General features: G+C 39.2%; 1 protein-coding gene across 1 annotated transcript in view; it reads left to right on the forward strand.

The window, feature by feature from the left end:
- The window catches only part of PCSK2 (proprotein convertase subtilisin/kexin type 2), a 275,158-nt gene that overhangs the window by 33,865 nt on the left and 215,593 nt on the right, over positions 1–25,700 (forward strand). Inside the window, exon 2 of the mRNA XM_003983799.6 lies at positions 5,119–5,223. Within this exon, the coding sequence (XP_003983848.2) occupies positions 5,119–5,223 (105 nt within the window). The remainder of the gene's footprint in view (positions 1–5,118; positions 5,224–25,700) is intronic.

The raw sequence follows: 25,700 nt of genomic DNA on the forward strand, positions 1-25,700 counted from the left end.
TCAGTTTTCTAAGAATGGCTTGTTGAAAAGACTAATTTTTCTCATTGAATTTTCATAGCACCAGGGTTAAAATCAATTAACCATAAATTACCGTAAATTATTTCTGGACTCTCAATTTTATACCATTGAACTGTATGTCTCTCCTATGCCAATACCAGACTATCTTGATTACTGTAGCATTCTATTAAGTTTTGAAATGAGAAAGTGTGAGTCTTCCAACTTTGTTCTTTTTTGAGATTGCTTTGGCTAATTGGAGTCCTTTGCATTTCCATATGAATTTTAGGATCAGCAAAATTGGGGAATATTTCAATCTTAAAAATCCATGAACATGGGATGTCTTTCCATTTATTTATATCTTCTTTAATTTATTTCAATGATATTGTGTACTTTTCATGTACAAGTCTTATACTTCTTTTGCTAAATTTATTTTCAAGTGTTCTACTTATTTGATGTTATTGTAAATGAAATTATTTTCTTAACTCTATTCTTGGATTAGTCATTGTTAGCATACAGAATTATAATTGATTTTTGTATATTAATTTTATATCTTGCAACCACACTGCACTCATTTGTTAATTTGGATAGTTCTTTGTGGATTTCCCAGGAATTTCTACGAACAAGATGATGTCTTTTGCAAATAGAGATTTTTTTTCTTTCTTTTCAATCTGAATGACTTTATTTCTTTTTCTTGCCTGATTGTCCCAGCTGGACACCATTACACTGTTGAATATAAATGGAAAGAACAGTCAAACTTGTCTTGCTCTGATCTTAAGGGGAAAGTAATCACCCTTTCAACATTAAATATGATGTTATGTGTGTTTTGATAGATACAATTATCAGATTGAGGAAATTCCCTTTCATTTTAAGTTTTTTGAATGTCTTAACATAAGAGTATTTGATTTTGTGTAATAATCAGCTAAATAAATACTTTTTTTTTTCAAAAAAGCCCTTTATTCTATTGATATTGTTATTACATTAACTGATTTTCAGCTGTTAAAAGAACCTTGCATTCCTAGGATAAATCCCACTTAGTCATGGTATATAATCCTTTATACATGTTGCTGGATTCATTTTGCTAGTGTTTTGATGAGGACTTAGGGGCTGATATTTGTCAGGGATAGTGGTCTGTAGTTTTCCTGTGATATCTGTCTTTGGTTCTCATATGAGGGTAATAGTAGCCTTGGTGAAATAGTTGGGAAGTGTTCCTTCATCTTACATTTTTTGGAAGAGTTTCTGAAGGATTGATATAAATTCTGAAAACATTTGGTAGAACCCACTAGTGAAATTATTTGGGCCTGGCCTTTATTTTACAGGAAGATTGAAAATTATTAATTTAATCTCTTTACTTGTTATAGGTCTATTCTAATTTTCTATTACTTCTAAGTAAATTTTGGAAATTTATATCTTTCTGAGAATTTGTCTATTTCACCAAGGTTATCTAATTTGTTGGCATACAGTTATTCACAGTATTCCCTACAATATTTTTTATTTCTATAGGTTGGTAGTGATGTCTCCTCTTTCATCACTGATTGTATTTATTTGAACCTTTCTTTTTCTCGGTCAATGTTCTTAGAGTTTTGTGAATTTTCTTGAACTTTTCAAAGAATAACTGGGTCTTGTTGATTTCCTCTATTTTTTTTAATTTTCTATTTCATTTATTCCAACTTAAATCTTCTAATTTCTTTCTTGCTGTTTGTTGGATTTAGTTTGCTCTTCTTTTTCTAGTTCAGTTATTGATTTGAGGTCTTTTTTCTTTCACAATAGGCACTTACAGCTATGGATTTCCCTGTAAGCACTATTTTAACTGCATCCCAAAAGTTTTTAAATGCTGTTTTTGTTTTTCATTCATCTCAAAGTATTTTGGAATAGTCAGTGTAATTTATTCTTTGACCCACTGATTATTTAAGAGCATGTTGTTTTCCAAATTTCTAAATTTTTCATCAGTTATTGATTTTTTTTAACATTTATTCATTTTTGAGAGACAGAGCATGAGTGGGGGAGGGGCAGAGAGAGGAGACACAGAATCTGAAGCAGGCTCCAGGCTCTGAGCTGTGAGCACAGAGCCTGATGTGGCACTCAAACTCACAGACTGCAAGATCATGACCTGAGTTGAAGTCGGATGCTTAAGCAACTGAGCCACCCAGGCGCTCTTCATCTGTTATTGATTTTTAATGTAATTAGAATTTGTGATCAGCTAACACACTTCATATTATTTTCGTCCTTTTAAATTTATTGAAGCTTGATTTGTGACCTAACATATGATCTATCTTGGGGAATATTCCATGTGTACTTGATAAGACTTTGAATTTTGCTATAGTTAGGTGGAATGTTCCATAAATGTCTCTTAGATTTAGTTGGTTTTTGGTTTTGTTCAAGTCTTCAATTTACTTTTTGGTCTGCATACTTCTTGGTTCTGCTTATTATTGAAAATGGTCTACTGTTATTGATCCATTATTTATGCCTCCCTTTAAAAAAAATGTTTATTTTGAGAGAGAGAGGCAGACAGCGAATCCTAAGTAGACTTCATGCTCAGCATAGAGCCTGATGCAGGGCTCATTCTCATGACTGCAAGATCATGACCTGAACCAATATTGAGAGTTGGATGCTTAACTGACTGAGCCACCCAGGCGCCCTTCTATTCCTCCCTTTGATTTGTCAGCTTTTGTTTTGTGAATTGGGGGCTTCATTGTTACATGCATATGTATTTATAATTATCTGTCTTTTTGATGTATTAACCCTTTTATCACCATAAAATGTCATTCCTTGTCTGTAGTAACAATTTTTGTTAAAATCAATTATATCTAGTATTGTCAGCCCTTTCTTCTGGTTGTTGTTTGTACAGTATATCTTTTCACATCCCTTGACTTTCAACCCATTTGTGCATTTGAATTTAAAGTGTATTTTTTTTTTGGTGCAAAAAGTTGATTTATTAAAGCATAGGGACAGGACTCATGGGCAGGAAGAGCTGCACTGGGGGTGTGAAGAGTGACTGATTATATACTATGGAGTTGAGGGAGGTAAAGGCAAAAGGGAGGCCTCCGAAAGGAATTTCATATACTAACGAGAACTCATAAGATACCAGAGGCCTGGCTATTGTCAAGCTAAGTTGTTTTCCTCTAGTAAGGCATTAACATTAAGACAATAGGGAGTTCCTGGAGAAATGTTATACTCTACTCCTCTACTCCTCTACTCCTCAAGTATTTGTCAGTGGGCTACGGATTATAAAGAAATTTAATTTTACCTACCATTTCCTTCTTGCCTTTGTTCCCCACAGCACTCCAGACGGGAGGATAATGTTGGGGCTCCAGGAAACTGAGTCTATAGGTTTCTGGAGATTAGGCTATTGATAATATTGCGTTTTTCTTGTAAATTACTAAGACATTTGTAAACTGGTGGAGACTCATGTCCTGCATGACTATGATCACTATCAGTTAACCATTTTTTTTTTTAATTTTTTTCAACGTTTTTTATTTATTTTTGGGACAGAGAGAGACAGAGCATGAGCAGGGGAGGGACAGAGAGAGAGGGAGACACAGAATCGGAAACAGGCTCCAGGCTCCGAGCCATCAGCCCAGAGCCTGATGCGGGGCTCGAACTCACGGACCGCAAGATCGTGACCTGGCTGAAGTCGGACGCTCAACCGACTGCGCCACCCAGGCGCCCCAGTTAACCATTTTTTTTTCTTTCCTTTGCTCTTGGGCTGCCAGGAGTGTCTGAAGAATGTCACACATATCCCACTCTCGGGGAGCAGGGTTATTGTTAGCTTGTGCTTTGCCTTCAGCTTGCCTTACGCTCCCTTATCATACCCCCCAAATGTAAAGCGTATCTCTTCTAGATAGCATATAGTTGAATAATGTTTTTTTTATTCATTCTGTAACTCTGTCTTTTGATTAGAGTTTTCAATCCAGTTACATTTAATGTAATACTTAAAAGATGTTTACACTTGCTATTTTACCATGTGCTTTCTATATGTCTTATAAACTTTTTTCTTTTATTCTTTCATAAAGTCCTTTTTGTGTTAAATATTTTTAGTACACTTTTTTTAATTTTTTCAAACACTTATTCATTTTTTGAGAGAGAGAGAGAGAGAGAGATATAGAATGAGTTGGGAAGGGGCAGACAGAGAGAGAGAGAGAGACAAAATCTGAAGCAGGCTCCGGGCTCTGAACTGTCAGCACAGAGCCCGATGTGGGGCTTGAACCCATGAACCATGAGATCATGACTGAGCTGAAGTCAGATATCAACTGACTAAGCCACACAGACACCCCTTTAGTGTACCTTTTTAATTACCTTATTGTTTATTATACTATATATTGTTTAGTTATTTTCTTGGTGGATGCCCTGGAGATTACAATAAATAACTTAAACAAATTAATACCAACTTAATTTCAAAGGTATTGTGCTATTGTTGTTGTACTAATACATCTTTGTACATCATAAGTCCCCAAATGCAGTTTGGTCATAGGGCAAGAGAGTCTTATGTTCTCTGATTCTTACAGGCCCTGATGAGCAGACAAGCTCTCATTATTGTGGTTTTCTGCAACTGGTTCTGACACCCATACTTAATTCCAAGGATCCGTAAGTTAGGGAGATAGAAGGAAATCCGGTCCACCATCTAATAGGTGCTTACTATATTTACATGGTTTCACTGTGCTCAATATGATGAAAGGCATCAAGGAGTCACAGAGAAAGTCTAAGGTACAGCACAGATAATGCAGCTGTGAAGACAGGAGTACATCACAACACAATTCTGGAGCAACCAGACATGGAGTATAAATACTAGTTCAAAGGAAGAGAATGGAGAACTTGGTGTGAGTATAAATATAAAGGGAAGACTCTATGGAGGAGGAGATCAAAGAATGGATAGAAACTAAAGAAATAGAGGAAAGAGTAGAAGGTATTTGAGGAGGAGGGGTGAATGGGCAGTATATAGAGAAAACGAAAGGAGTACAGATAGGGAAATAGATGTCCAAGTCTGATAGGAAGGAAGTTTCCAGCAGTTTTCTCACATATACTTCATCTCATGGAACCCTTGCATGCAGCCCCAGCTTTGGTTTCCGTGTCCTGGGGCCACCCCCAGAAGCTAACTATGTCCTATGTCTGTTTGACTCTCTACAGCTCCCCTTCACTGACGGCCTGTACCACTTTTATCACAATGGCCTTGCAAAGGCCAAGAGAAGACGCAGCCTACATCACAAGCAGCAGCTGGAGAGAGACCCCAGGGTGAGTTTCCCTGGACACCTGCCTTACAACCTCTGCTGCCACGTCTGAGCCCACTGAGGGAATGTATAAAGGGATGGGTGGGGAATTTTGAAGTAAAGACACTCAAGTATTATGATAGGCAAAATGGATCTTTGGCAGAGTGGTACTGGGGACTCTCCACTCCTCTACCTTGTGCATGATAAATAAATATTTTATAGGCTGTGGAGACGGTGGGGAATAAACAGGGACACCACCCCTTTACTGGCTATCTTCTCCTGCATTATTGTGTGTGGACTTCTGGTTCCCCGGGAGCATGTTTTGGCCTGTGATGGATGGGAAAAAACCAAGCTGTTTAATGAGTTGTTTTATGGAAGGTTTCTTCTGGTGAGTCCACATGTTCTGAGGAGGTTGCTGTGCCCCATCCTGGATGTGGAGAAATGAGCGGGTCGGCAAATGCCTGGCTCATGGTAGGCAATGGGCTTCTCAGTATCCATGCAAAGTTGCAGCCTTTCTCTCCATATTTTCTCACACCCATCTAATTTACCACCATGCCTTAATGGTGCTCATGACCCCCATTTTTAATTTGGAATCTTTACTTTGGTCTTGGAATCCAGATCTCATTTCCTACTATCCCTGGAAGCTTAAATTCAACTTCCCCACAGTCAAACTTAATATTTTAGCCACAAAACAGCTCCATTTCCAGAATAGGAACTTTGGTCATTCCTGAATCCTCCATCAAATCCCTTCTGCCATCCTCCTATACTCACAGACTCATTCAGTTGAGTAAGAGAAAATATTATCTTATTAATTACTAATAAGATAAGTTATTTCCTTGTTAATTAAGGGAAATTAATAATCCAAGCAAGTTGCTCTCTGCACATTGATGGCTGCACAACCTCTTCTCCAGAATTCTTGGGGGGAAAGTGGATATAAAGTGGGCCAGACAGTTGAGTTAGAGATTTACACATGAGATTCTTTTGGAGTTGATAGAATCTGGAAACTCATTCTGGTGGGGCTTTTCATGTGAACATTTGGCTGGGTTTAATTTGGGCTTTAATTAGGAATGCAGATGAAACAGACGCCCCCAGCAGACCACCAACTGACAGGCCATAGGCAATTTTCTTTCAACTCCTCAACCCAGGGGATCCCCCATTCCCTGGAGTGGAAATTCTGCTCTGAGAAGCCACTTTATCTGCTTTCACAGTAAGACACAAGCTGCCTGCTGCCAGCCCATGCCAGGCATTCTCAAAGGGTCTGTTGTAGAACCTGGCATCGTAATCTAAGGGAAAAGCTCTATTTTCTGTGTCATAACTGCATTGGCCCTGGCTGTACCAACTCAGAGCTTGGGGAATACCTTGGGAAGAGGTATTATACAGGACAGAAATCCTGTATGTCTCATCTATGGGTCCAGAGTGGATACCAGTAGACAAAGACCATTCTGGTGCACTGTGACATTGGTTTTCCCTACACTTCATCGCTGTCCCATGATCTTACCCTTTATGGTCCATTGTTTTCCTTTTATTTATATATTTGCTTCAAAGTCTCATTGAGTTCTCCTCTTCCACAATTAAAGATGTTTCCTCAAGACCATCCAGGGAGAAAAAAAAAAGAAACTGGGACAGAAGGAAAGAGAGGCTTGGGAAAGAGAACTGAGGAACAGTGAAACTAAGAAGCCATTGTTTGGGTCAGAGAGGCTCCTTGGGCCCATTAGGTTAAGCTATTCTTATACTTACTTGAAGTAATCTTTGAAATGTTTATTCTTGAAGTTTAGAGTGATATTTTCAAAAGAGAAGAAAATAAAATGGGCTAGGTAGTAAGGAAGGAGATCATGCACTAGTGATTCTAATCATTTGTCTTTATCTTCAAAATATTGTCTGTTGTAACCAAAAGGGGCAGCTATTCCCCCATCACTGCCTACTAGAAGGATCCTGGTAGCCATCTGCCTCTACGTGGTGGGACAACCATCTGCCCTGCCCATGATCATTAGAAGATAGCAGGGACACTAACAATCATACATCTCCTGTACCTCTTCTCTGTCCTCTCATCAAGGGTAAATGTTAAGACTGTTGTCAATAATAAAGTCATTCTAGGAAATGAAAAAAAGCATAAAGTCTCATAATTTGGGGGGGGGGGGAAACTACTAGTGATGACTGCCTCATTTCAAAATATTAGATCAAGCCCTGAGTCTTTCCTGCATGATGTTCTTGTGGTTATCTAATTTGGGCATCAGTTGATTGCAAAATATGGGGGTGACTATTCTTTTTTTCTTATTCCAGTATAATGAACATACAGTGTTACATTAGTTTCAAGTGTACAATATAGTGATTCAGCAATTCCATACCTTACTCAGTGCTTCTCACAATAAGGGTAATCTTAATCCCCATCACCTATTTCACCAATCCCCAACTCCCCGACCTCCCACTAGTAAACACCAGTTTGTTCTCTATAGTTAAGAGTCTGGGGAGGGGGAGTGGGGGCTGGTTTGTCTTTTTTTTTTTCTTTATTCATTTGTTCATTAAATTCCATATTTGAGTAAAATCTTATGATCCTTACCTTTCTTTGACTGGCTCATTTCACTTAACATGATACTCTCTAGGTCCATCCATGTTGTTGCAAATGACAATAATTCATTATTTTTATGGTTCAGTAGTATTTCATTGCATATATATACCACATCTTCTTTATCCATTCATCTATCAGTGGACATTTAGACTGCCTCCAGCATTTTACTATCATAAATAATGCCACAATAAACATAGGTATGCATATGTCTTTTTAATGTTTTCTTTCATACTCTTTGGACAAATACTCAGTAGTGGCATTCTTGGATCGTAGGGTAGTTCTATTTTCCATTTTTTGAGGAACCTCCATACCGTTTTCTGCAGTGGCTGCACCAGTTTGCATTCCCACCAACAATGCATGAGATTTCCTTTTTCTCCTCATCCTCATCAGAGGGGGTGCTATTCTTAAACAAAAAACATTGACTATGATCAGTGCCAGAATAGCACTATAAGGACCCTGCCCTGTGAGTTTATAGATCTTAAACAAAAGGGCAAATATGTCAAGAATTAAGATACCTCAAGTTTTGGGTTCCAAGCACATTCACACAGGCTGCAAAAAGAAAAATAAATAGAAGGAGAGGAAGAAAAAGGAAAGGACCAGATAGCCAGAAAGGATTACTGGTCCAGGCTTTTATCTCTTGGGTACATGTTTTAAGTTACATTTTAGGAGCCAACATCTTAAGGGCAAGTTGTTTTATCATTCTCTGAAACGTGTTATCTCCTAGACTCATGCTTGCACCCCCAGTTTCCTTCTTCCTCCTGTCTCCACATTTCTTCCTGGCTTTTCTCACTCACTGTCCTGCAGCTGGGGAAGGATGATGCAAAACCCAAGCAACCAGGCCTATAAGAGCAGGAGGGTTTGAGTAGCTACAGGCTTTCAGGGCTGAATCTACTAGGTAGTTTTTAGTCATAGAAACTACCAAGATGTGCTATCAGCTCAAGAAATAAGGGAAAAGTTAGAGGATCAGACTTGACTTTGGTTTTGTTCTGGCTTCAGAACAAAAGTTTCAAGGATGGTTGAGCCTCATCTAGCAAATACTTTTTGTGTTTAAGAAAAACAACAGAAAGACTGGAAAAGGATCATATGTGCTTTTTGTCCAGGCCAATAAAGTTCTGCTTTCAATATGTTCATATTCATTCACTAAGTGTCAGGACAACAGCTAAGAAAATAGATTCTGAGGCAGATTGTTTTAAAGGTGTTCTCTCGCCTTTCCATCTCTTTCTGCTAAATGCGTCTTGCTTATTTCTGGATATCTTTGCACAGCACAGTTCTGAATACATAGAAGATGTTCAATAAATAACTGTCAAATGAATGGATGATTAACAATTTTTCCTCAGGGTTTTAATCCATGAAAAAGTTCTTCTCATCTTGTATTTTTGTCCTTATTCTAAAATGTGCACCCTCTAGGAAACAGCATAGCCTTCTCTTTAGCTCCTCCTTTCAGTATATTCTTTTTTTTTTTAATTTTTTTTTCAACGTTTTTTTTATTTAGTTTTGGGACAGAGAGAGACAGAGCATGAGCAGGGGAGGGGCAGAGAGAGAGGGAGACACAGAATCGGAAACAGGCTCCAGGCTCTGAGCCATCAGCCCAGAGCCTGATGCGGGGCTCGAACTCACGGACTGCGAGATCGTGACCTGGCTAAAGTCGGACGCTTAACCGACTGCGCCACCCAGGCGCCCCAGTATATTCTTAATTGTAGGTAAAAGAAACAAGTTACCATTTTATGACTTCCAGGCCCTGTCACTGAGAACCCCATGAAGAACCAGTTATTTATTTATTTATTGAAAAAGAGAGAGTGTGTAAGGGAAGGGTGGAGAGAGAGGGAGAGAGAATCCCAAGCAGTCACCACACTTGTCAGCATAGAGCTCAGTGTGGGGCTCGAACTCACAAACCATGAGATCATGACTTGAGATGAAATCAAGAGTTGGAGGCTTAACTGACTGAGCCACCCATGTGTCCCAAGAGCCAGTTTTTAATTTCAAAAGTCCAATACACTGGGTTGCTGATCATATTCACGGTCCCGGTACAACCACCCACATGAGGGCAATATGTTTGGAAAGTTTGGGTAGCTAAAATAATTTAAAGAGGGAATCATTAAATCCAATGCTGGGCTGAAATAATAAAACTAGAAATGACTTCTGAGCATCAAGGTTAAGAACAAATATCCCCTGCCCAAAATGTCTGTGGGATTTGTTAAACTTCAGCTAAGAGCAACGTCAACGAGTCTTGAAACCAAATCTGACTGCAGTCCACAGTCTACATACCAACTCCCCACAGCTCTGCAAGTGGCTTAAAAGCTGCAGAGAATAGATTTGTTTAAGATAATATTTGTTTCACAGTTACGTTGAACCCTGTTTGCATATCTGACATAGCATTGAAATGAAATGCATTAAAAAACATGAGGGTTCCCATCGTTCAATGAGCAACACACATTAGCCATATGGAGGCCAAATAATTAAACAACAAATAATCTGAACGTCATTTGTTGAGAAAAGTTAATTTGATTTGAGAATTACAAACACTTATTCCCTTCTCAGAGCAATTTTACTAGATCACATAGTGATCACTTGAAATCATTTTAAAATCATTTCGCAAGTCAGAAACTCCTATCAGTTTGCTGAAAACTCGTCTCAGTTCCCATTCTCAAAGAATGGATGATGTCTCCCTTGCATTCTATCTATAGAACTTTTACTTCTCTAGCTTCTTCTTCATCCGAACACATCCCCCTGTCTAATGACCGTAGATGGCTGACACATGATCCAATAATGACCTAGTTTTGTTCTTTAAGGGTCTACTCTGAGCATATTCGTGGAGTTTTGAGGGTGCTGCAAAAACCCACAAAAGTTACATTCACTGGATAATTCTACAATAACTTCATAGAACCATATCATCAGAACAAAAAAGAAGTTTTCTCATTCTTTAAAATTAACTGGACAAGACTGGTGTGATTTGTTGGTAAAATTCTGAATAATGAGCGGGCCAGACTTTCTTTGTCTGTGGGATTTAATAATACACTAATTGATATTGTTTTAAAAAATGGATTTATTAGCATGCTTCAAACTCAGGTGGTGGACAGAAGCTGAGAAAGGCTTGTAATTGCTCTGGGTCCTTTTCTGACACGACATAATAATGCTTTGAGATCTAACTCAGGTGCAGTAATTTAGCCATGACTGGTGAACACCTAGAAAAGCTGTACATAGACTCAGATCAGAAAGATTAAGCATGGATGACATGGAAACCATGACCTGAAGAAGCCCGTGAGATGATCAGAGCAATTATATAGCAATTTACTCACAATCTTTAGATTGTGACATCTTTCTGAAAAGAATACTGGAACTTCAGCAGTTCAAAGCAAGCAAACCAACTCGTTTACCTTTTCCTCCACGAGTAACATACAATTTTGTCACAATTGCTAAGCTCTTAGCATACAACCTTTTTCAAACACAGTCATACACATCAGTCATAGTAACTTTTTATAATAATCATGTGCCACTTGTATGTATTGTGCCTGATTTATAGTATTAAATCACTAATTGATTACTTAGATTCAAAGTTGGGAGAAGAAAAGGAAAAGCATCACTATCTTGTGAAAGATCTACCTTCAAATGGAAAATTTCATGGAAAAAAATGTCTTCTTGCACTTTTGGGTTGTTTATTGTTTTTTTTTTTGTCTTTTGGGTTTTGTTTTGTTTTGTTTTGTTTTGTTTTTTGTTTTGGTTTGGTTTGGTTTTTCATTTTGATCAAACCTTTAGCCAGTGGATAACTAGTAGAATTTGGGGTGTCCTGTCCTTACCATCACAGTGAATGCATGAGAGCCTCTCAGCCTGAGGGACAGTAAAAATAGAAATTAGATAGTTTGAGTGCCTTTTAAAGTGAATTTATACCCAAATAATTGATGGTTTTTTATCTTCATACTTGTTAACTCTAACACGGTGAGGTTTGAGGTTTTGAGATGCTGCTCTAAGAAATGTATAGGGCTTCTCCAATCTATCTTCCAAATGCTTCACTGAGGGGGGGGGGAGGGGAAGGAAGCAGAGAGACTTAATTATATGTTACTTATTTAAAAAAATAAGCAGGGTAAGTTTGCTGTATAGCAAATATAATAGTATTTGTAGAACTTCTACTCCAGAAGCCACTCATGGCTGCCTTTACTCCATTTTCTCATTTTCTTGTAGCATGAGTTACACCAACCTGAAATGGAGGTACGAAGTCACACATGAGTTTTTTAAAACAACTCAGGTCCCCAGAGATGGTGACCATCTTGTGCAATCCAGGTTTAGGTGTCCTGGTTGGACAAGGGAACAACGTATTTGGAATTAGGATTCTCATAGGGAAAGGAGTGTCCACGATGTATAATTGTGACAGTCCAGTAGACCACAAACCAAACAGAGAGTTAACCATTGGTGGGGTCTGGAAGTAGAATGAAATCTCTTTATGTCTTGGGGTTAAAGTACAGATTAGCCGGAATTCCTAAGAAAGACTCCTTCCTACCTAATAATAAATGGTTATGGGCTAATATTTGTTCATGGGCTAATAAATGTTCATGGGTGTCTCTGGCACATCTACTCTAAACAGAAATAAAGTAAAAAGATATAGAACTGAAAGAAAGTGATGTTGAAGCTACATTGTGAAGAAGAAGGTAGACAATGAGAAACAGAAGCACAGGAAAATTGTAAAAAATAAAAAATTTTTGACTGGTGGAAAATGGAGGAGACCCATCCCCACACCCAATGCAACAACTACCCCCATCCCCACCCCCAACCTCCTAACAGTCTCTCAAAATCACGGAACCAAGTGGTCCCTTCAGGGAACTGGACATTTCCTATTGTAAATAGTTCAATTTTCTATCATAAAAAAGGAAACCATGTTGCCAACCCTAAAAGGGCAAATACCTAAAAGGAGAGCATAGCAAAGTTAAGCAAGTATCATTTCTTCCTCCCTTCTTCTGGTTTTTCCTCCTTGCCTCTCTCCACCTTATTTCTTCTCCTCAAGAATCCATAAGCAGTAAACACACACTTCCGGAATGTGCTTTGTGTCTCAGGCTCCAGGAGAAAAGCTGTTTTACAAAAAAAAAAAAAAAAAAGCTATAAATGCAAGCGAATGCACGTACAATGAAATCCATTAGGAAGGAATTTTGGCTCAGACCTCTCCATGCCCAGCCAGCCAGCTAGTGACCCTCTGCGCGTTAGTGAGGAGAAAGCAAGGACACAGTCCTTCAATGATCGTGCTCATGACATTTCTGCAGGAACCAGATCACTGAGTCAGAAAAGAACAGAGAGGAGGGCTCCAGGGTTTCCTCTCACTTTAATTTGGTAACAGTTTAAGAACAGTGAGTGTTAGATGCTGCCGTTTTATTTGGGTTCCTGCAAAAAGCAAACCCTGAGACAAGAACTCAGAAGAGGGTCATTTATTTGGGTGGTTGGTCCTAGGAAACACGAGGGAAAGACTGAAATTAAAAAAGGAAGTGAGGAAAGCATATAGAGGGTGAATATTTTAGCAGGTTTTCATCGTAGGCACCAGAGGCTCAGTCCTACCAAGTTCTCTCTGAGAGTGATGTGTAGAATGTGCTTTAGACTTGTCCCACAAGGAGTGAAGCTGATTGAGGAATGATTAATCTACAGGCTCTGTCTCATGTTTGAGTTGATCCTGAATGTTAAATTCCTAGCATTTTGGGCTGCCTTTCGCACAGGCTGAGTCTCAGGATGCAGGAGAAAGCCCTAGAGCAGAGAGATAGCGGAGAAGCCGTGAGCAGTCGCAGGTGAGCTCAGAGGAGGGCCCAGAGAGTATAGGCTTGAAATCCACAGCTACTGTCACAAATCGCACAAACCCAATGCTGTGCTGAGGACTTAGCACGCATCATCTCGTTAGCCCTAACCCTCAGTCGTCCCCTGTGAATTACATACTGTCAGATTCCCAGTTTACAGGTGTGGCAATAGGACCTTAGGGAGGCTCGTCCCACAGTTTGTAAGGAATCTTCACCACTGCGCAGTGCTGCTGTCTTGGACTTGTAGTTCATAAATTAATTTTCCCAGCTCCTTTGCACAAAGATTGTGTTGGGACCAGGTTCCTTGTGGATGGGAATGACCTGTGAGGCACTGAGACGTGGTACATCACTTTCTAACTTTCTTAATAAATTTTCATAGTCAATATTGACCATGTGTTGTTTTTACCACACCCACTTCAGAATCCTACTTGGATTCCTCTCCGAATGTAAACAAAGATGGTGTCTTAGCTTGAATTTCCTGGAAATGTGCTCTGAGATGGAGAGTTGCATGTGTAAAAGATGTTGTTAAGAACACTAGCTGGGCATGAGATTGAAAACAGCGTTGTCTCATGTGGCTCTCTCCATCTTGAAACCAATAATACACTCAGATCCTTCCTGTGCTTCACACCCCTCTGCTTCCTCTTCCACTTCAGGGCTCATGTGACACCATTGGATCCAACCAGATAACCCAGCATGATCTCTCTCTCTTAAGGTCAGCACACTAGTAACCTTAATTTCCTCTGCAAAGTCCCTTTTACCACAAGACGCAATACAACCATGAGTAACACTAGGGGCAGGAGACCATGGGTGTCAAAATTCTGCCTTGAGCCTTGACCTTTCTGGAAGAGTTGGCATGCCTTCTAGGGTCAATAGCTCCTTCTAGACAGCCCAGCTTCGCCTCACTGCCCTCCTCCGGGGATTGCATTTAACTCAGAGGAAAAGGAATCTGGAAGCACACAACCTTGACCATGCTTGGAGCCCAAAACAATGAAGCCAAGAAACCCATGTGGATTGCACTCTGACTTACCTTTGCACTCTGATTTGCACTTAAGATTTGGGCTCGGCAGGTGTAAACCTTCCATGGGGCATATATTTGGAAAGTGACGTGACAGCATCCAGAGAAAAAGTGTGTTGGGAGCCAATGCAGGAAGGAGTCTTCAGAAATGCTCCAGCCTGTGCGAAAAGCTAATCTGCCCTAATCTGCTGGCTTTATTATGCAGCAGGGAGCAACAGTTCAGTATCTCCTCTGGGCATTGCAGATATGCCTAGCTTCCTGCCTCAAAGAGCTGCTGCTCGTGCTATAATTAAGTATTCGTGGGGAACAGGGGAGAATTATTTACCATGAATTCAGAAAGGCAGAGAGAAAGCTGCTAATGAGTAGGCCTGGTTTTTCCTAGATGTTGTGAGCATATTTTTAAATGATTACTACGGTTCACGCTGCCAGGCTTACTAAAAGGAAGGAGGAGCACTCTGGGAGACACCATTCTAGCAAGCCCAGAGATCTCTGGGGAGTTTTAACTTTCTTTGAGAGAATTCTAACGAGCCCCAGTGCAGAGAAAAACAACACAAAGAGAAGAAAGTGGTTCCGTACCAACTTTATAACTCACAAGATAAAGACTCTCAAACGGCGAGCTGGCAAGCTTTTAGGACTTCTAGGCAAAATCTTCAATGTGTGTAGAGCAAATTTCTCCCAACCTGCCTTACCTGATTCCTTCCCCAACCTTTCTCAAGATGCAAAAGGAAATGTCTTTAAATACCTAAAATGTTTTTCTTGTTTCCTCTAAAAATGAGCATTTTATGTATGCTTATTGAATTCACAATGTAATTACATTATCTGGTTGCTTGCTAGCAAACTATTTATTCATTCCTCAAACATTTATTGAGTTCAACTACATGCCGAGCACTGTTCCAGGTACCAGGGCACAACAGGGAACAAAATAGACAAAGTTCTTCTCCCATGAAGCTTATATACTACCGGGGATGAAAAAGACGAAAACCAGATACTAAAGTAGGTATATGACTGTTGGCAAACATGTTATGAAAATGAATAGAGCAAAAGTGGGAGGAAGAGAGGGCCAGGGGAGGGGGTGTTTCCATTTTATAAAAAGCATCCAGGGTTGTCTACTCTAGTCAGGTGACATTTACACATAGACCTGAAGGAGGTTAAGAAAGGTATCCTCTGGCTATCTGCAGAAAGGGTCTTCCCAGCAGAGGAACCACCAAGGGTAAAAGCCAGGTGTCTAGGGTACACTTGATGTGTTTTAAAAACTAACAAGAATTCCAGTAAGGCTGGGAAGACGTGAGCTGAGAAGGGGGAAAGAAATGAAGTCAGAGAGGAGCAAGGGAGCAAGACCACGGTCAGCTAAGGACTTCTCATTGATTCTGAATGAAATGTGATTTCTCTGCCTCAAAGTGAATAATAATAGACTGTGGCTGGGCATGGGGATGGGGGGCACAGCTGGAAACCAGGGAGATCGGTGTTAGGTGATTGCAGCATTCTAGAAGAGAAAGGCCGGTGGCTTAAGCCAGGGTAGAAGTTAGTGGAGGTGGTAAGAAACAAGTCAGATTGGGGGACATATTGTGAAGGTAGAGTCTTTCAATTTGCTCATTCTTTTGTTGATGGATTAGATAAGGAATGGAAGAGAAAGGGAGAAGGCAAAGGTGGAAATGGGGACGGTATGGAGTCGGCATTTATGTCGGTGGGCAAAATGCAGAGAGAAGAAGGTTGATGGCGAGTGGGTAGGGAATCAAGAGTTTAGTTTGAAGCATGTTAACTTTTGAAACTTGCACTGAGTATCCAAGTGGACAAGTAAAATAAGCAAATGATTTAAAGATCTAGGCTAGAGGTGGGAGTTGGAGACATAAATTGGGAGTCACCCACATATTGACAGCATTCAATGCCATGAGACCAGTTGAGATTATCTAAAACATGAGTGTAAATTGGACAGACAAGCCATATGGGACAGAGTCCTAGGGCACTCGAACATTTAGAAATCTGGGAGATAACTTCAGACCTGCAAACAAGACAGAGAAGTGACAAATGATGTAGGAAGGGGATTGGCAGGTCAAGCCAAAACCAATCTAGTCAATGTGTCTGAGCTCAGTTGAATTTTACCAGAATAACTTGACTGTCCTTGTACGTATTTCTTACTAAAACCCCTTAGAGGTATCAATAAGTTTCTTCAGCTTTTTCCTATAATCTATTTTGTCTCAAGAGGCATTGTAATTCATAGTTATGAATTAGAAGCTTATGAAATAAAAATGGGAGCATGAGTTTTGTTTTTTTTTTCTTTTCTAATTTTTATTTAAATTCTATTTAGTTAACATACGGTGCAATATTGGTTTCAGGAGTAGAATTCAGTGATTCATCACTTACATACATATGCTCATCATATCAAGTGCCCTCCTTAATACCCACCACCCATCTAGCCTATCCTCAACCCACCTCTCTCCATCACCCCTCCATTTGTTCTGTCTTTAAAAGTCTCTCCCTCTTTTTTTTTTTGAAAGAGAGAGAAGGAGAGAGAGTGTGCAAGCAGAGAAGGGACAGAGAGGGAGGGAGAGAGAGAGAATCCCAAGCAGGCTCCACATTGTCAGTGCAGAGCCTGACATGGGGCTCAGACTCACAAACCGTGCGATCATGATCTGAGTGAAAATCAAGAGTCAGACGCTTAGCCAACTGAGCCACCCAGGTGCATCTGTCTTTAAGAGTCTCTTGTGGTTTGTTTCCCTCTCTCTTTTTTCATTTTCTTTTGTTCTCCCCTCCCATATATTCATCAGTTTTGTTTCTTAAATTCCACATGTGAGTGAAATCATCATATTTGTCTTTCTCTGATTGATAGTTTGCTTAGCATAATGCACTCTAGTCTATACATGTCATTGCAAATGGCAAGGTTTCATTCCTTTTGATGGCTGAATAATATTCCATCATATATATATATATGGATTAGATAAGGAATGGGAGAGAAAGGAAGAAGGCAAAGATAGAAATGGGGATGGTATAGAGTCGGCATTTATATCGGTGGGCAAAATGTAGAGAGAACAGGTTGATGGGGAGTGGGTAGGTAATCAACCCTATATATATATATATATATATATATATATATATACACACACACATATATATATGTATATATATATACCACATCTTCTTTATCCATTTATTAGTCGATGGACATTTGGGCTCTTTCCATAGTTTGGCTATTGTTGACAATGCTGCCATAGACATCAGGGTACACATACCCCTTCGAATCTGTATTTTTGTATCCTTTGGGTAAATAGCTAATAGTACAATTGCTGGATCATCGGGTAGTTCTAAGTTTTATGTCATGGACAGTGCTGTGTCTGAGCTAGATGGTATACTTTGAAGAAGAGAATCACATTTGAATCAGAATGGATAAGAATCAAGCTTTTAAAAATTCAAGCCCGGGGTGCCTGGGTGGCTCAGTCGGTTGAGTGACTGACTTCAGCTCAGGTCATGATCTCACAGTTTGTGAGTTTGAGCCTTGTGCTCTTGTCTCACAAAGCCTGGTCTCTCTCTGTCTCAGAAATAAATAAATATAAAAAAATTTTTTAATAAAAAATTAAAAAAATAAAAACTCAAGCCCAATTAGACAATATCTCAGAGCTAAGACCTGGTTCTGGGAGCTCCTGGGTGAAATTACTGGAAAACAGCCTATTTGACATGGAGCATCTAAGCTGGGCACTTCTTTTCTAATTTTTAGGAGCATCAAGTTTGACTGTAAACCCAAAGGAAAGAAACTTAATCTCCAATTAAGAAAAATAAAAATGCAAGCTGTGTTGATTCAATTCAGATCACATTTTCATGCATTTCAGAAAGATAGAGTTCTTAAAATAATTTCCTGTTAAGATTCAAAATCTGTCTAGAGGGTAATTTCTCACTCCTTAAACCACTGCTCCCAAATGAATTTTATTCAATGCTTAGCTGAAGGAGACTATTAGTGTTCCTTTTTTAAAAAAAAAAATTTTAATGTTTATTTATTTTTGACAGAGAGAGACAGAGCATGAGTGGGGGGGGAGGGGCAGAGAGAGGGGGAGAGACAGAATCCGAAGCAGGCTCCAGGCTCTGAGCTGTCAGCACAGAGCCCAACGCTGGGCTCGAACTCACGGACGGCGAGATTGTGGCCTGAGCCAAAGTCGGACATTCAACCGACTGAGCCACCCAGGCGCCCCTAGTGTTCCTCAATGAAGACATAAAAAAATGGTTAAAATAGGTATGTCTATGCAGCTACTGACTTTTCCTGAGATAATATTTTGTGAGACAGTTAGCTTTGGAGTTGGATATGCCTCAGAAAGATTTTATAAAAACAAAAACAAAAAACAAACAAAAAATCCCACCACTCTTTAAAACTCTCTTTGGGTATTTTTTATTGGTTTGGCCATTTTTCCTTTATGATGCACGTTGACATGTTTGTGATCACGTCTCCATCTGTAAACAGACATGCTCTTAAATACAAGCCAAGGGAATTTTGAAAATGAAGGGAATTGAATTCCTACCATTTCCAGTAGTTTCAAACCCTTATGGGTTGAGGAGAGGACACAAGTGAAGCCAGGTCTAGAAATGAGTAAACAGCAGTTATACAAAGAGATTCATGTCTGAATAACAGCCGGTTGCTGGAGTTTATCTAATTGGTTTCCCATTATCTGTACTGAAAATGTTGTGTTTTCTATCTTCTCTTCGGCAAGTATGTCCCATTTAGCAACAAAGAACTTATTGCCCAAGAGAAAACAGGTAAGACAAAACAATTTTCCATTTTCCGTTCCCCTTGAAAAGGGAGAGCAGCCCACCCCATGTAAAGAATTGCTTTAATGGATGTTAGTTTGTAAGGACACCTCAGAGAAATGGCAAGAGAAAGCCCTCCCAAGAGAACTGAAGAAAAGCAAAGTGATTCAAACCCATTGTGTGGAAAGAGATTCAAATGATTGTCTACTAGGAAGAAAAGGAGCATGCTCCACTGGGGCAACATGAGGTCATTATTGGACTCTTATACTAGTTCTGATGACCAGTAGCTAAGTTTCCTTGAACAACCATTGTATCTTACAGTCCTCAGTTTCTTTATCTGTACGGTGAGTAGCGTAGACTAGTTAGTCTCCAAAATTCCCCTCCAGATCTTAGTATCTGAGATTACAGGGGTCCTGAAGTCCTTCCACCTGGTTAATGTCAAAACCAGGACTAGATCCCAGATATTCCCACTAGGTTGTGCTCCTTCCTTTGCATATCCTTATTTTCATCTCAGAAATGGGATTGTTTTTTTCTTTAAAACAATACTCCAAAGTATTTAGAACTACAATTTATGTTAGTATTTTCATCTTTTAAAATTTTTTTGCTTATTATTTATTTTTGAGAGACAGAGAGAGAAATCATGAGTGGGGGAGAGGCAGAGAGAGGGAGACACAGAATCGGAAGCAGGCTCCAGGCTCTGAGCTGTCATCACAGAGCCGAGTGTGGGGCTCGAACTCATGAACCCTGAGATCATAACATGAGCTGAAGTCAGACTCTTAACTGACTGAGCCACCCACGTGCCCCATTAGTAATTTCATCTTTTGGAAGAGAATTTCATATCCTGTTCAAACCAGTCCATTGGAGCCCTAAAACTTCACTTGTTGTCCAAGGGAAACGTTAAGTGATGAGGTAGAGGTTATTCATCCACCTTCAAAAAGAATAACTTCTCTATCATGTTTTATAAACTGGGATGTGGTGTAAGATTTCGTTTGACATGGTGGGTGTGGGAGAGTGAAGGTAAGTGAACTAAAAAAAAAAATTGTTTGAAAACCACTGATTTCTAAATAAGTCCTATTCTCCAACTCAGTCAATTATTGTGTGTAGCCAGGGTCATAAACCCAAGCCTGGAGAGGCCAGGCAGGCAAGTAAGTTATAACTGAGGTGGATTGGGTGTAAGCAAAGCGGTAACTCAAGCAAGAGGACAAATGGCAAATATCTTCCGCCACTTGTTGGGGAACACCAGAAGGAGTGGTGGAGACCGGAGAATCGGAGTACACACCCTGTCAAAAGGCAGCGGCTGATCCTTTGCCTCACAAAAATGAAGGCCCGTGGTTACCAGATTTCTCGATTTTTTAACAAAACCAGAAAATATCCACCGTTCTGTAAAATCTTTGTGCTTTCAAAAAATTTTAGTGACAAAGTCAAAAATTCTTAACACACTAGAAAGCTAAAGAAAATATGTCAACCAAACAAATTTGTCCATGGGACACCATTTTGTAATCCCTGCCTCCCAAGATGGGATGATCCAGCATTTGGCAAGACACTTTCATGACTAGCCCCTGACTTCACTGTTTGCCAATGTGGTCCCCATAAAAATTCTTCCTTAAGGCAGTCCCAAAGCTACCTCCTTAAAGCGTTGGTCCCCAATCCAGGTTGTGCTTCCAGAGCCAAATGATTTCATCCTCCATGTGAAAACTCTTGAAACATTTGGAGTTGGTGACCATGCCCCCTGGACCTTCTTCAGAGTAAACATTTGTAGTTTTTTGAGATGTTTTAAATGAATTTTGTGCTCATCTCCTGTGCCTTCCTGATTACACCTCTCTGAACATTGTCTGAGAACTAAACACAATCCAGCTCTGGCATAATGAGGTGAGAGTAGCACTGGACTTTCACTTCCTGTGTCTTGAAAGCCATTCTTCTATTAATACACCATAGGATCACATTAGCCTTTTTAGAAGTCACAGACCTTATTATTGACTGATACTGACCTTATAACTAATTTTTATTAGTCTAGTGTCTTCTCAAATATGCACAAACCAATCCATCTTTACAGGATTAGGGTATTGGTCCTAAAGGAAGGACTTAGGTTTGACTTTGATTTCTTCCATTTTGTTAGAGTTCATTATTATGACCTGTCAAGATTTTATTAGACACGGATTCAGTCTCCTTTCAGCTTTCTGTCATCTACGACTTTGATCAACATCAAGATCCTCAACCAGTTCTCAATAAAAATGTTAAATAGGACAGAGAAATGGCAAAGCTCAGAATCTTTTGTCCAGTAGGATATAAATCTATTAATATAGACTCTAAGGAGTATCTCACACTGACCCCACATTGAAAGGAAATTATAAAGCACCCCAAATCCCAAAAATATCATTCAGGTCAGATGAAAAACTGTCTCACCAGGGAGGCTATTTGAAGGCTGTTGATATGGCTTGACTGCATCACTCTGAAATCTAGTTGATTCGTTTGTGTACACCTGCTCTCTGAGCAATCAGTTTGTTTGCCTCGGAGCAATCTAACCAGTTATTCACATGACCCAAATCACTAGACCAACCAGTTTTCAATCTGGTCTTTTGAGATCATTTGAATTCACTTGATAACTTGTTCACACATCTGCAACTGGTTGATGTTTAATTATGAAAAGTTTCAATCAAAGAACCAAAATCAATGGGTAATCATCAATGCTAATCATGAGAGTACCAGGTGGCATTGAAGTGCGGACCAAATAAAATTCTTCTAAAACTTAATAAAGTGATTCCTTTTAAGCGAGTAAGTCAAGGCATCTCAGAAATAGACTAATTCAACTAAACATCATATTCTCCGTGGCTAAAATATAACCTGTCATTTGACTTATATATAGGAGCACTCAAAAGAATTTCTTTTTTTTATAATAAAATTAAGTGCCTTTTTTTAAGTATGAAATTTATTGTCAAATTGGTTTCCATACAACACCAGTGCTCATCCCAACAGGTACCCTCCTCAGTGCCCATCACCCACTTTCCCTCCCTCCCACCCCCCATCAACCCTCAGTTTATTCTCAGTTTTTAAGAGTCTTATGTTTTGCCTCCTTCCCTCTCTCTTTTTTTCCTTCCCCTTCCCCATGGTCTTCTGTTAAGTTTCTCAGGATCCACATAAGAGTGAAAACATATGTTATCTGTCTTCAAAAGAATTTCTCAGGGGCGCCTGGGTGGCACAGTCGGTTAAGCGTCCGACTTCAGCCAGGTCACGATTTCGCGGTCGGTGAGTTCAAGCCCCGCATCGGGCTCTGGGCTGATGGCTCAGAGCCTGGAGCCTGTTTCCGATTCTGTGTCTCCCTCTCTCTCTGCCCCTCCCCCGTTCATGCTCTGTCTCTCTCTGTCCCAAAAAAAATAACGTTGAAAAAAAAAATTTTTTTTTAAAAAGAATTTCTCTACCGCTGAATCATGCGACTTGGGCAAGTCACTTAACCTTCATTAAGTACCTCTGTTTTACCATCTCTATGATTAAATAGTAATGAAAGTCTAAATGTCTGGAAATAAATTGCCTTATTTTAATCTCTATCAGGGAATCACAATGAAAGCACAAATGTCGACAAATAAGTGTTTAAAACTTCAAAGCTAAAAGAGTGACTTTATCTTTGAAAGTACATACTAGTTCCACAGATTCACTATAGCTTTTGCTGGGCAGAAAATGTGACAGTAACTCCTATTCCTTGTGCATTTTCTTCCACTTAATTCTCTATTTATTCTCTTCGCTTGCCTTTACCCAGGAAAATTTCTAGTGAATTAAAATTTTAAAACAGTGCTCCTCAAACTATATTATAATAAGGTCCTTGCATTTCCTATCAGAAATATAAAAATAATAAAATATTTAAAATGAATAAATAATGAATAATAATGAAATAATAAATAAATAAATAAATAAATAAATAAATAAATACAATCTTAAGATATACTAGATTATGTTGCAGTAACAAAACAGATTTCTCCTGACATCTCAGTGATTTAATATACAAATGTTTACTGTTTACTCCTGCTACATGTCTAGACTGGGTCAGTGGAAGTTTTAATTAACATGATCTTTCGATAACAATGCTGTTGACATTTCCATCATCTTGAGATGCCATCATCCTAACATATGGCTTCCCAGGCACTGGAAGAGAAAGGGGAAGAGGAGGCATGATAGGCTCAATCCACTTTTAATGCCTTATCTTGGAAATGGCACATATCACTTCTCCTTACCATGCATTGGCCAGAAAGAGACACAATGCCTGTCTCAATGTGAAGAAGCTGAGAAGTGTGGTGCTCTCATGTGCTCAGGTAGGAGAGACAAACTGGATATGGGGAATAGCAGAAGTCCCTTGCACAGTGCATTTTTATTCAGAACAATGATAAAAATATGAATAACAGCATGTTTTATTCTTGTGGGTGATTCCTTGGGACTCAGACTTTGCCATGAACTCGGCATTCGTGTTTTTAATCATATTGGCAGCGATTACTATCATGCAGCCTCTGGTTAATGAGAAAGGATGTACTGGGCATTTGTGCCAAAATGAGGCACTTGTATTTTTGCTAAGATGGTTGGGCCAGCATCTCTCATCATGGGTGCTCTTCTGCAGTGTGACCTACCTGGCCCCTCCTCTGTCAATAGGCAGAGTCTATTTCTCCATCCCCATGAATGTGAGCAGATTTTGTTACTTTTTGTCCACTGGAATGTGGTAGGAGTGATGCTGCACCAAGTCGGTACAGCCCTTAGCTGTAGCTTTCTAGGAGCTTCCACGCCTGCCTCCTGTAGCCTGGCCACTATAGATGTTACCCTGAGGCAAACATCTTCCTATTAGGAGAAGCCAGGTGGAGAAGCCGATATGCCATGAGAAGAAAGAGAAGTCAAGGAGCACCAAGACAGCTGATATGTAAGTGGAGAAGGCGTCTTGGAAGTGGATCTTTCAGATTCAGTCTCTCCAACTGCTGCTACTTGAACGCAAACCATTCAGGCTGTGTCTCTTCTGGATTTCTGACCCATGAACTCTTCAGCCAAATAAAATAGTTACTTCAAGCCACTAACTTTTGGAGTAGTGTATTGTGCAGCGATAGATAAACAGAAGGCAAAGAAATTTGCCCACCAGTTCAGATGGGATTGAGCGGTGGAAAACTGGGTAGTAGTCTATGGCGAATTCACAGAGTCCTTTAGTTCACGTTATTTCTTCAGATATTATTGCTTTTGTGATGTTTATATTTAACTTGTAAACCTGTTTTAGTATTATAGTTGTACAGGAGCTATAAGCATTAGCAGTTGCTACCAAATTCTATTTTGTGGATATTTTATACAACATACTAATACTGGGAGACCAGTGAAAAATGATTTTCATTATAAAAGAGTCCATTTCTTTTTCAGGTCCATTCAAGTTTAAGAAATTAATACTTTTGAAATATATCTTTAAAAGGTAGGCTTAACCATAAAACAAATGACAAAATGGCAGTAAGTATATACCTATCAATAATTACTTTGAATGCAAATGGACTAAACACTCCAATCAAAAGATATAGGGTCATGGAATGGCTAAAAAAGCAAGATGCTGCCTGTAAAGACCCATCTCAGACCTAAAGACACATGCAGATTTGAAAATGAAGGGATGGGGAAGTATTATCATGTGAATGGAAGTGAAAATAAAGCTGGGGAAGCAATACTTATATCACACAAAATAGACTTCAAAACAAAAACTGCAACAGAGACAGAGAAGGACACTATATAATCATAAAGGGAACAATCCAACAAGAAGATACAATAATTGTAAATATTTATGTACCCAATTTGGAGCACCCAAATACATAAAAAGCCATTAATAACAAACATTAAGAAAGTAATCAATAGTAATACTTTAACACCTCACTTAGATCAATGGATAGAGCATCCAAACAGGAAATCAACAGGGAAACAATGACTTTGAATGATACATTGGGCCAGATGAATTTAATAAACATATTCAGAACATTCCATCCAGATCATTCCATTGGAGTACACAATCTTTTCAAGTGCACATGTAACAAAGTCCTGAATGGATCACATATTAGGCCACAAAATGAGGCTTCTCAACAATTCAAAAAGATTGAAGTCATACCAAACATCTTTTCCAAACACAACACTATGAAACTAGAAAAATCAACCACAAACAAAAGTCTTGGAGCAGCATAAATATGTGGAGGTTAAATAACATGCTACTAAACAGGGAATGGTTAGCCAAGAAATCAAAGAGGAAATAAAAATACACATAGAGACAAATGAAAATAAAAACACAACAGTCCAAAATCTTTGGAAGGCAGCAAAAGCTGTTCTAAGAGGTAAGTTTATAGCAATATGGGTTTACTTTAAAAAGCAAGGAAAATCTCAAATAAACAACCTAACCTTACATGTAACAGAGTTTAAAAAAAAAAGAACAAACAAGCCCA

The sequence above is a fragment of the Felis catus genome, chromosome A3 (genome assembly GCF_018350175.1).
Source record: "Felis catus isolate Fca126 chromosome A3, F.catus_Fca126_mat1.0, whole genome shotgun sequence".
Taxonomy (NCBI): Eukaryota; Metazoa; Chordata; class Mammalia; order Carnivora; family Felidae; genus Felis; species Felis catus.